This window comes from Centroberyx gerrardi, chromosome 21 (genome assembly GCF_048128805.1).
Source record: "Centroberyx gerrardi isolate f3 chromosome 21, fCenGer3.hap1.cur.20231027, whole genome shotgun sequence".
Lineage (NCBI taxonomy): Eukaryota > Metazoa > Chordata > Actinopteri > Beryciformes > Berycidae > Centroberyx > Centroberyx gerrardi.
This window is the reverse complement of record NC_136017.1, coordinates 12370209-12383031: the sequence shown is the minus strand read 5'-3', so window position 1 is coordinate 12383031 and position 12823 is coordinate 12370209. Positions and strand designations below refer to the sequence as shown.

Sequence of the window (12823 nt, the reverse complement as noted above, 5' to 3'; positions counted from 1 at the left end):
ACTACTGCTGGTCCAACTACTACTACTACTACTCCTATTACTATGACTGATACTGTTGCTACAACTACTACTACTACTATTCCCACTACTATTACTGCTAATACTACTGCTACTACTACTACTACTATTTGTCATTTTACTACTACTACTACTACTACTACTACTACCATCAGTCCTTCTACTACTACTAATACTACTGCCACTACTCCTACTACTACTGCTAGTTCTTGTGGATATCAAATATTTTCTTCTTTTTTCTTAGAGCATCATTTTGTTGACTTTCTTGACTGCCTTTCTCTCTATATATATTTCTCTCTCTGTCTCTGTCTCCCTCCTGTGTGACTCCAGGTGACCCAGAGGCCCGGCTCTGACAAGATGAAGTGTTTCTTTAGAATCAGCTTTGTGCCCAGGGACCCGGTGGAGCTGCTCCGGAGAGACGCTGTGGCGTTTGAATACCTCTACGTACAGGTGAGCAGCAGTGCTGCTAGCACAGGCTTCAAACTAACTTTTACTGCAGACTGTAGCTTGACGACTATCATGAAACAGGATCCTGAATCAATAAATAAATACAATTATTCAGTGGGTCTCAACCCTGGGGGGGGGGAGTCGGACCCACCAGATGATTGTCAAATGATTTTTGGTGGTGGACAAAATGGCATAAAAGGATAGAGACTGTATCCTTACAGTGAAAAACATTTACTCATTTACAAATAAATTATCATGCTTATATAAATTACTTCCTCTAAAATTATGAATATTGCATACCCGTAGGCTTCCTACAATAATTAGTCAATAGTCTGAGAGGAGGAAATCTAACCCTTTGTTGTCAGAGTTCACCATTTTGCTCTAGCAAGTCCGGTTTGAATTAATCTCAAGCCAAAAAGGTTGAGAGCAACTTATTTCAACTCAGCAGGGAAGCACTGCTTCTTGAATTGCCCCATGGACAGATGAAATGCAGTTGGCATGGTCAAATTGACATGGGGGTTCTTACGAGACTATCCTTCCTGGTCTCCGTAGAGTTGTAACGATGTGGTGTTGGAGCGGTTCGGCCCGGAGCTGAAGTACGACGCCGCACTCCGATTGGCCGCGCTGCAGATGTACATCCTCACCATGACAACCAGACAGAGCCAGAAGGTCTCGCTCAAATACATCCAGTAAGTTTGTGTGTGTGTTTGAGTGTGAGTACGTGTGAGTGTCTGGGTATGTGTGCGTTTCTGACTCTGCTAACATTATCTGTAATGTTAAACCGATGTAGCGCTCGGAGCTGCTCTATCAATAATGAAGGGTAGACTGACTTTGCAAAGTTTGAAGGGTCGAGGTAGGAAAGTTTGTCCTAGGATAGATGTGATTATTGTCCTATTTTCCCCTCCTTGCATAAACAGACTGTATTACAACAACGCTTAGACAGTGGTAACCTAGAGTTTGAAGACCTGTTGTGAATATACTACTGCTGTAGTGGAGCTGCTCAGGGCCAATAGAAAGAAAGAAGTGGTCTCAGTAGGCAGATCCCATGCAGGTATGAATGTGTTTAACTGTATCAACGAGAAGAAGGTAGTTGCTGAAAAACAGCAGGCTCAGCAAACCTTTGCTAGGAAAGTAAAGGTAACAAAAGACAGTCTGAATAGTATTAGAAACAAAGCTGCTGCTAAAATGCACAGTGCAGCATAGGATAAAGACATATTTGCAAGCCAAAATTGTGAGATTTAACATAAGGACATTATGTTATCAGGAATCACTGTGGAGAAGCACGTTCCCGAGGGAGACGTCTCCTCCTGAAAGTCAATTCTGCGTACATTTCCATTACCAGCAGCTTAACTGAGACCAAACCCCACCCAAATGCTTCAAATTGATTGCGAGTCTTTGACCCGGGTCTGGTGGAAGTACTTCTCCGAGGGTGACTTTATCCCCGAAATGTGTCTCCTCTCCGCAGAAAGGAGTGGGGTCTGCCTCTGTTCCTGCCCCCCGCGGTGCTGTCCAGCATGAAGGAGAAAAACATAAAGAAGGCTCTGACGCACATCCTCAAAACCAACCAGAACCTCGTGCCTCCGGGGAAAAAAGTAACCAGCACTCATTGTCTTTCTTTGCCCTTGTTAATAAACTCCTTCCACATACACACACACACACACACACACATTATCTCTCTCTCTCTCTCTGTCTCTCTCTCTCTCTCTCTCTCTCTCTCTCTCTCTCTATGATGCAATATCCTAAAATAGCATCGCTGCCAAGCTCAACCTTGTAAAGTTTCTCACCCTTGTCAACCCAAGACCCTTTGCCGAGCTACACCTCGAATGCTAATGCGAGTAACGAGCAATATGCAGTGTCCAATCTGTGGGCAGAATAGAATATATTCACATTCACACACACAACATGTCCCGAACTAGGACTGCTGGTCCAGCTCCAGCTGAACTAGCTCTTTATGAAATTGTTTCACAGTGCAAGCAGCCACTGGTCCTGACCAAAGTGACCAAAGATGATGACAGAAAATAAAATAATTTCTTGTAAGAAGAAAAGCCATGCTGTCTCAGAGTCATTGATAGAAGCAAGAACCCAACACTTCAGTATGCAACAATGAAAAATTGACTGCAGCTGAACTTTTGGGCGACATCAGCCATCAGCACCCAATTACTAAGTCGCATTGCTGTGTGTCCCACCTATTGCTGCAATACCATTGGTGCTGTAGCTAGTAATCAGTGGAGGGTTAAAGTTTACCCACCTTTATAGGCTGACATAAATAAATCTTTATGAGGTAAACATCATAGTAAGTAGTATCACACTGACCTAAGTTATATGAGTAAATGGTCTCCACTGATAATCAGTGGAGGGTTAAAGTTTACCCACCTTTATAGGCTGACATAAATAAATCTTTATGAGGTAAACATCATAGTAAGTAGTATCACACTGACCTAAGTTATATGAGTAAATGGTCTTTTAAGGAAACAATTGTATTGCTTTTCTGAAAATATAATTAATCTGTGTTTACATTGGTAGCTGTGATGCCGTTGATGCCATAATGATCACCAACTGGAGAGCGTAGTTTCACCTTTTTATTTACCACTACATCACTTGGAAAAATACATGGGAATAGACAGATGAAACATTTTTAGGCGGTGGAGATGGACAGCTTTGCCAGTTAGAGTGACTGGGGGTCTGACATGTGATAAAATATACATAGATAACATAATGGGCTATGGGAACACATTTATCATGACAGACAATCTGATGATTGTTGGCATTTCTGATCGATCTCTTCCCTTCAAGCCTGAGCAGTGTGATGAGTTGGCAAATAATTTGTATTCAAAGACTGACAGCTGATATCCAGCCTATTCATTAGAGAGAAATACAGCCAAGCAATATCAACTAACTGAAATGCAATCGCTCAATTCAGAAAGTCGGTGCCTCCTCATTACAGCCTCCAAGTTCTCGCTCAGCCTACATCAAAGAAGCTGCTCAGACTCATTCCGTTTTTTTCGTGGAAAGATTGAGGCAAAGATTTTATATAAAACTAAATTATTTTTTAATGAAAACGTCTGTTTCCAGTCAGCAGGGTCAGCCGTCCCATTAGCCTATTGTTACTGAAACTGATGGTGAGATGAGATATTACTGGAATGAGATTGTGGATTCAGTATAATCCAAAGAGTAGGTACAATGTCTAGGGAGTGTAGCTGTGTTGTGTATAGTTCTGATCAGTATTGAGAATTGGGTATAGAGACAGTTAGATATGGGATGCTACAACTTACTGTTGTGCCTTCTGGAGATCTTGTGGTCCGATTCAATGGGAGGTTGATTATCCTAATGACATTCAAGACAGAAGTAGCTCTATAGTGAAGCAATTCATGAGATTTTGGTCAGAATCGATTGGTATGATGGAATATGAAGTGAAAATTGGTCCAGGTCAAACATGGCTGGAGTTATGCTTTAAATCCTGACTTTAGAAGTCAAATGCTTCTACATGTTGATGTGATTTAGTTTTGGATGTCTTACAAATGCGTTTCATTTCTCTCTGCAGTTGACTGCTTTGCAGGCCAAGGTGCATTACCTGAGATACCTCAGTGAACTCAGACTCTACGGAGGGAGAGAGTTCAAATCAATACTGTTGGTAAGCACATCAGTTTTGGAAATGACTTGTATAAGTTTGACTATGAACTTACTGCTAAGATCTCTTGTGAGGACAAGGCAAAAGTCTGAAAAGGCTGTTTTTGGATGACTTTCTCTCTCTCACACACACACCTGTAGCAAGGCGAGAAACAGACAGAGGTGATGCTGTTGGTGGGCCCGCGTTACGGCATCAGTCATGTGATCAACGCCCGCACCAACCTAGTGGCCCTGCTGGCCGACTTCAGCCACGTCAACCGCATCGAGATCCTCACTGAGGACGAGACCAACGTACGACTGGAGCTGCACGTCCTGGATGTCAGGGTGAGCACAGCGCTGTCTGGAAAAAACACACCGACCAATCTCAAGAGTGCAGTTCAGCATTGCAACCAAACAGTATTATGTCCCATACAAATTATGCCATCATTCTTTATTTTTCTTTCTTTCTTTCTTTCTTTCTTTCTTTCCCTCCCTCCTTCCTTCCTTCCCTCCCTCCTTTCCTTCTTGAGTAGCCCATCACGCTGATCATGGAGTCCAGTGATGCAATGAACCTGGCCTGTCTAACAGCAGGCTACTATCGCCTCCTAGTGGACTCAAGGAGGTCTATCTTCAGCATGGCCCACTGCAACAGCACTGGAGGGGACGAGGCTGGTGGGTTACTATTAACAATGGAGAGTGTGTGTGTGGGTGTTTGTGTTGTGTGCACGTGTGTATGTGTCAAGACAGAACGATATTCATGAAAAAACAAGTCAAGACCACTGACACCATTCAATTATACTAAAATGCAAGTTCAATGCTTTATTGCCACATTAACTTGCAGTTGTTAGGAATTTGTCTAGTGCGCTCACAGAACATCATACACAAAAAAGACAAGACATCAATCACAGGTAACATAAAACTATCATTCCACTCCTTCAGTATCCCACAATATAGAATGGAAAGGTGCATACACTCAAGTGCATGAAGTGCATTAACAACTTGAAAATTCAAAAATAAAAATAAATAAATTTAAAAGTGCCAGGTACATTTGAAGAAACTAACTCTATTGCACAGACTTGTGTCTTGTGTAGTAAAGTGCATTTAAAATTCAGACTGTTTCAGGGTATGTACTGTTTCTAAAACTAGATGTTCTGGTGTTAATACTCTTGAGTCTTTTCCCTGAGTGGAAGGGTTCAGGAAGGGGGTTGGCTGGGTGTGTGGGGTCATATAAAATTTGCAGTCCTTTTCGCTGAGTTGAGCAGTAGAGTTGCTGTGCCAGACTGTTATTGAGAAGGTGAGTCTGTAAAACTGAAGCATCCCCACTCTCGACACTCCAAACTTCCTTAGTTATCTTAAAAAGAAATGTATCTGGTGTGCTTTCTTGATTATGCAGATAAAGTTGGCCTCCCATTTCAGAGAGGAGATTGTTGTTCCCAGGAACTTAAAACTGTCCAGCTGCCCCACCTCTTGGCCATTAATATATCACTGCAGATTTAAAACATGCAGATACCTTACATAGATAAGCAGACACCTTGCAAAGTTCTTATGCAATCTCATGTAATGCATTTTTAAATGGCTACTCATTGAAATTAAACCATTTGTTCATTTCCTTTTAGTGTTTGCTCTTAATTGCTCTTAGTCTTTCCAAGAATATCTTGCATTATTTGCTGCTGTTGCTCACTCTTCATTTCAGTTTAATAAAATTATGTCTGAAGGGCAGATGATCTGGCAAGAATAAATATTAAATAGCATAAAATAATCAAAAATAGAGTATTTCATGCATCAAATAATTATCTATTAAGTCTTTGTCTGAGAACTCATACTACACTATATCATACTACATGCAGTGAGTGGAAATACACCAAAACAACTGTATAATCATTTTATTCTTAATACATAATGAAACATCAAAAGCTGTTGTCAGCTATGCTGTGTTTGTAGTTGGTTCATTTGCCATCATTTTACCACACTGCAAAAAGTGACCAGTCTTAAAATCTTTTTCCTAAAACAAGTGAAATATTCTGCTAATTGGGTGAGAACATTCCAGTCTTTTCCTACAGTTTCACTTGTTTCAGGATTTTGTTTTAGACACAAATGTCAGTATCTTGATCCTCCTTTCAATATCTTGAAACAAGGCAAATAAGGCAGATCACTCCAAATAACACTCTTGAAAGAAGTTGATTTGCATTGGAAACAAGTGGAATTGGCAGCTTTTTTTACTTGTTTTAAGAAAAATAAAATTTTCTCTAGACTCAAGACTAGATTAAATGACTGAAGTGGGATATTTTTGCAGTGCATCGTAAAACTTAGAATATCCTGAACTAGAGCACTCAAATGCCTAGTGAATAGTAGGCCCTTCCTTTGAATTGTCATTGCCATAGGATATAAAACACATACAGTAATATAAATAAAACTTCCTCTCCTGCTGTCTTCAGGTCAGGATCGTGTCCTGGAGTGGCCATACAGCACGTCTCTGGGGGACAGCGAGGAGCCGTCACCCAGCCAGGGAGAAGTCTACAACAGGGACTCTCACTATTCGGACAACGGGCAGAGAGAAAACAGCATCTCCCCTTACTTCCATGAACCCCAACACCCTGACAGAGACCTCGGGGCGAGGAGAAGTCCTTTACCCCCTCCTCCTCCCCCCTCCACCAGACACAAACCTCAGGACTCGCCTCGGAGCGCCAAAGTGTCGTTCATTTTTGGGGGGGACCCACCTCTGAACCACCCTAAGAACTTAGGCTACGAAAGACTGTTGGAGAGCCCCGATGTACCCGAGCACAGACCTCCCTACTTGCACAACAACATGGACTTTCGGCCACAAGACGGGGTGGCGTTCCAGTACAGCGGTCGCCCGCATGTCTACAGTAACATTGGCGGCGAGGAGTGTGGTGAAGAGCCACTGCTAAGAGACCTGTGTTACGCTGACACGACGGACGACGCAGAGGATGAGGACGATGAGGAAGACTCCACTGGGGGGACACCAGTGGGCGACGAGAGAGGTGGTGGCAACGGAAACAGTGGTAACCATGGTAACCAGGGAGGAGTGCTAGCCACCGCTGCCAGCAAGGCCACCTTCCTCACACTTTCTGGTTCTACCGATGATATCATCGACCTGACGTCACTGCCTCCCCCGGAGGGAGACGACGGCCTTGATGATGATGATGATGACACTCTGTTGCAGACGCTCAACCTTGCAATCGCCGCTCCACCGCCGGGCTTTCGGGACAGCTCAGATGAGGACACGGCACCCGAGGGAAGGCCATTAAGCACGCGGGACAATGATGATATCCCGGTGTCGTTAATTGATGCCGTACCAACACACGAGGAAGGGGAAGGTAGCAGGGGAGGCGAGAGGAGGCTGGATAATGCAGTGGTCAACACTCTGCAGGCGCTGGAGGCTCTGTCTGTCTCTGAACAGAGGCCTCCCCGGCCGCAGCCCCACGGTAACAATCCAGGTCTGTTGCATACTAATGCAAGCACCACATGATGCATATGAGTGTTGTTTGACCAACAGCATTTACATGTATTCTTTACCAGTGGTTTCTCCCAGATAAAATCTGTGCCCCTGTCCTCCCAATGTAGGCAGGGTGTTTGAATCTTTTAAAAACACATTTCATATGATTTAGACAAATAAAAAACAGGATTTCATTTGTGTTCATTTAAAGCTACATAAAGCCATATAAAGCTAAAAATTATTGGATTATAACCCCCTACTCATTTGATCCCGAGTTGTTATACCACTGTTCTATTCCCCCCGCTCATTAATGTAAAATGTATTCAGTGCTGTTATGTTGTGTTGTGTTGTTGCATTGTGCTGTGTTGTACTGTGTTGTGTTTTGTATGGTCTGGCTGCCATGTTCTTTTGTGGTTTCTGTTTTGGTACATATCAAATTAAGAAGCAGTATCTATTTCAATTTAGATATCAAGTCCAGCTTCAAAGCCTTTTTCATGTACACTTTTTACAGCAATCAACTTTTTAACTTTTTATCTCTTATCTTCTAGGTGTTTTGATATCTCGTGACTTCAGTGCTGAGTCCTCCTCAGATTCAGGCAATGAGACCAACTCGTCCGAGATGACTGAAGTGTCTGAACTGGCTGCTGCTCACAGGCTCAACGAGAGCCACATGCGTCTTCTGGTGGCCACAAGGGAAGGGTACCAACCTTTACTTGAGGAGAAAACAGAATTCCCTGTCTCACCCAGTACAGGAGGAACTGTGCAGAAGAAACCCCGTAGTCCTTCGCGACACCTTCAGCCTCCAGCGGTACCTCCAAGACGGAGCCCCCAGTTGGACCCTACGTCATCAGGGCCAGATAGCATAGAGGTGAGGTCCCAGACTAACCTCTTCTCCACTGTCCAGCGCCCCAGCTCCACCGCTCCCGGAGGCAAACATCATAAAAAGTCTGCGGACTCCAATGGGAAGTATAACACCTTCAGTACAAGAGAAGGACACCGGGGTGGGAGTGGCGGCAGCAGCGGCCATCTTGACATGGAACAGCGCACTTCATTCTGCGAGCGAGGGGAAAGTCAAAGAAGACAGAATTCTCTTTTGGCAGAGAATTCTGTAGCTGAGGGCCTTGGGGTGAACAGTCTGCCCCGAGGTCACCACAGTATCCCTCGCCCTCCCTCCTCTACCTCTGACCATCTGTTAGAAGTTGGCGAGTTGGGGGAGGGCGCCGCAGATAATGGAGCTTCTGCTGTTGAGCAAGATGAACACCTGGTGGTGGCATCATTGCTGTCCCCAACCAAAAAACCCCGATCAGGGGGGTCAGACCAGGGGTCAGACATACAAAGTGACCATCAGCCTATTTCGAGGCAGCAGAGCGTGGCTCGGCTGTGTGAATATCATCTAGCAAAAAGGATTTCAAGTTTACAAGGAGAAGCCCAAAGTTCACTACAGGGTTCTCTGTGCTCATCGCTGGACGCTGGTGGCAGCACGAACAGTAGCGCCTGTGCCACCCCAACTGACTCACCACTTGGCCCTGGCACAGTTGAGTCAAAACACCATCATCTCCAACGGCACCCGCTTTCCAGCTCCTCCTCCTCACTGCTCAGGGTGCTCAACTACGAAGATAACAAGCCTGGAATCCCCCACAGCATCCCTGGCCACAACGTTCAGGGTAAAGACCTCCATCCGCACGCAGACCCAGCGCTCCTACGGAAGATGCTGCCCAACATCCACCCTCCTGCTGTTGGGGCTGAACCCGGCCGCCCCTCCTCCACTACACCATCTAAGCATAAAGAAACCACAGGTACAGCAACCAGGAGGCTCCACAATGATCTGCATGCTAAGCAACAGGCCTGTTTGAGGGGACTGAACCAGAAGGAAGGCAGTGAGGCCTATAGGCAGCTGATTAACTACCTGACAGTCAGTCAGATGCATCAGGGAGGGAAGCTGCACAGTGCAGGCATGGGAGGGGCAGTAAAAAAGGACAGCAGGCGCTACATCACTAGCAACCCCCAGCTGGTGGAGATGGTTAAGAATAGGGGGAACACCATTGGCCGGTGCCCCTGCATGCCTTCCTCCATGTCATCCCCCTTCCTAAGCCCCAATTTAGTCAACCCCAATACGGCCACCTTGCTGCTGGCAAATAAAAACCCCCGGCCATATCACTCAGCCACGCTTCCTGCCAAACTCAAGAGGAGTCCTGATTTGCATGCTCAGAGACCAAACGACAGTCTAGAGGTGAGGCCGCCTGGCACTGAGAGGAGGAGCTCCTTTTCTGGCCTGGAGAGTGAGCTTATCATGGACCCAGAGCGCTTCCTGTTGCTGTGTAAGAGAGAGAGCAGTGTCAACCGTGAGGGCGGGGGTACCGCCAACCGTCCCCCACCTCGGTCGAAAAGCCAGACCAGTGGCAGCACAGAGGACTGGTTGAAGTCTGACCTGAGGCCAAAGCATGCAGTCCGCCAGTCTCCTCATCCTCGCCCTAATGATTCTCTCTGTTTCTCTGCTGCCCCCAGTTTAGCCGGCCAACGAGCGGAACTCAACACCATCTCGCTGGGAAGGGGAGACCACCCTTCAGCTTTTACCAGGCAGGCGTCCACTGGCCATAGAGCTTGCATCACGTCTCCAACCCCCAACCTGCAATCTCCACCTCCTCCACCTCCTCCTCCACCACCTCCACCTCCGTTGTCTCTATCAGTGCAAGGCAACACCAGCTTCGGCAACTCAAGTACCCTGCCGAAACAGGATTCCATCCATTCCATCCAGTACCGGCAGAATCAGAACCACATTCAGGCGGTCACCCCAACTCTGCCACAGACAGATCCCTTCAGCAACAGCCTCCAGCGGGGCCGGGAACTCAGGCGGAGCTCCAGCAACGTGACTGCTGGTTCTGGTAGTGTGGAGGTTCTGTTTGACAAGCCCTGCCGAAGCCGAAGCCAGCAGCCCTTGTCACCATCTGCGGCCCAACAAGGTGAGACCAAAGTGCAACGGAGGCCAACGAGGAAGCGGCTCTCCAAGAGCTACTCCCAGGGGTCTGTGTCCTCCCACACCACATGCTGGTCCACAGGCAGCAGGGGAGACAGTAGAAGGGCGTCTGTGGCGTTTCCTCTGCAGAAAGACAGTAAACACTTGAAGGGCTCTCAAAAACTGGACACCAGTCCTTGGAGATGCAACGGGCCTTTTAGCTACTGTTTCTTTAAGAGGAAGAGTGAGGGTGAAGAGGATGAGATTGAGTGGGAGAGGCCCAGGCGGAGCCGTGGCGGGAGTGATATCGATACTGAAGGTGGCGCAGCATCAGCGGTGTTGCCCTGTGGTGCGGCAGTGGATTCAGTCGGGGACCAGCTGTACGGAGAGGTCCTCAACAACATGAGCTTCAGTGACCGTCTGGCACGCATCAACGCGCTCAAGGACCGCATGTACGTCTTCCCCGCCGGCTTCGGAGATGTCCGCCGTGACGCCAGTGAGCTCATTGCACTGGTGCGATCCAGCGTAGGTCGCAGGGATCGCGGGGTCCAGATGCCTCAGATCCAGGACCTACCCCAGTACAAGCAGCTCCTCTCTATTGAGTCGAAAGAATTAGGCCGGGCATGCCGGAGGATGGCACAGGCCCACGGTAGTCCTGAAGAGATGCTGCTAGCCGTAACCTGTAGCTTCCAGGTGCTGTGCTGTCTCTGCGAAGCTTGTATGTGTCTGGTTCGGGGGCTCGGAGCCTCAGCCGCACACCAACAGAGAGAGGTGGTGGCCAAGGTCGACGAGGTCGTGATGAACTATATCTGTCTGCTCAAAGCAGCTGAGGCGGCCACCGTGGGAGCACCAGGAGAGCACAGCGTGAAAGCCCTGGTCCGCCACTCCAGCACCATGTCGGCCATCGCTAACGCACTCACCCGCTCCCTTAAAACGCTGCTTAGCAAGTAGAGGCTACTCCTTATACTTTCTGGTGTAGCCTACGGAGTCAGTAGAAGTCTGTCTTTAAGCATCTTTTTATTTTCGATTCAGGCTCATGAGAGTCAGATTCTTCTTATTTAAGATCTGGACTATTTCCATATCAAAATCAATTTAGTGTCAGACGTGAAAGTTATATAAGACTCTAACTCAAAAGATGAGGAAGATGTTGAAAGGCAATCTTCACTGACTGCACTTGCAATTTCTGATGACAATATTGTAATGTACATTTGCAAAGCCATACTGTCACAGACCTTTGTAATATGATATGTAGCTAATAGATAACCTTTTACCTGTGCATAATATAACTTATTTAAAAATGTATAAAATGTACATAATACAATATGAATATATTATTTGCTGTAGCAGTTTGAGGAGGCCATGGAGTATTGTGCTTAAGTTACTCTTTGATATATCACTGAACGGGGTTGGAGTGAATTCACTTTAAATTCACTCTGAAGTGCAGTTTCACTATAATTCAAAAAAATCGTAAAAAAAAATTGTCTCACTGTCCATTGAAGAGATGGTTGCTATCGTTTAAAATCACATGCTAAATTCTATCACAGTTTACTTTTTGAATGATTGTACATAAAGTGAACTGATTTCAACCCTGTTGCATTACAATGCAGTTTGTGGGACGTTGAGAGGAACATTTATTGCAAATGTTAAAATTGCAGGGACACTAAAATTGCACTGCATTTAGTACTGCTTCATATTGTAACACTTAAATTATTTTGAAATATTTTTAACAGATAAATAAGCCGTAAATATGAAACTACAGTAATAGCAAAAAATATGTATCAAAACAATTTAGTAAATATTTGTGTTTCCCAACCCAGTCCTCAAGCACCCCCTGTCCAGCATGTTTTTGTTCCAGCTCTACTCTTGCACACCTGATCCAATTAAGGGCTACATGCTTTCATGATAGCTCTGTTCAGGTAGATCTGTTTCTGCTGCTCAACCAATCAGCATTAAGTCCTTAATGAATCAGGTCTGCTGGAGCTGGAACTAAAACTTGCAGGCCAGGAGGAACTTGAGGACCGGGCTTGGAAACACTGCTCTAAAGAACATTTGAGATTGAGCACTGTGTTATTATTATATCTAATTATTTTTAAGTTTTTGTGTTTTATTATCATCTGTTTTGGAATAAGTTGTGTGCTTGAATGATTTATTATTCCACACCATGTATCAAGATGCATTTATGTCTCTTGAGAATAACATTAAATTCATTTTTTTCAATAGTCCACCAACCTATTAAAACGTTTTACATATAAATGTGTGTCTCTTTTCATGTTTCCTTTGTTTTCAAAGCTTCTTTGTACCACAGCTATGGTGTGTAGCCTACTGGTGTATACTAAGAGATA

The 12823-nt window shown here is 45.4% G+C and overlaps 1 protein-coding gene across 1 annotated transcript in view; it reads left to right on the top strand.

The window, feature by feature from the left end:
* LOC139916841 (FERM and PDZ domain-containing protein 4-like) overlaps nt 1-11432 on the top strand; it is a 30810-nt gene extending 19378 nt beyond the window's left edge. The window contains exons 9-16 of the mRNA XM_071905852.2: nt 349-468; nt 1018-1154; nt 1931-2057; nt 4007-4096; nt 4234-4416; nt 4605-4743; nt 6507-7529; nt 8077-11432. Coding sequence (XP_071761953.2) covers nt 349-468; nt 1018-1154; nt 1931-2057; nt 4007-4096; nt 4234-4416; nt 4605-4743; nt 6507-7529; nt 8077-11432 — 5175 coding nt within the window. The remainder of the gene's footprint in view (nt 1-348; nt 469-1017; nt 1155-1930; nt 2058-4006; nt 4097-4233; nt 4417-4604; nt 4744-6506; nt 7530-8076) is intronic.
* Nucleotides 11433-12823: the final 1391 nt, after the last annotated feature.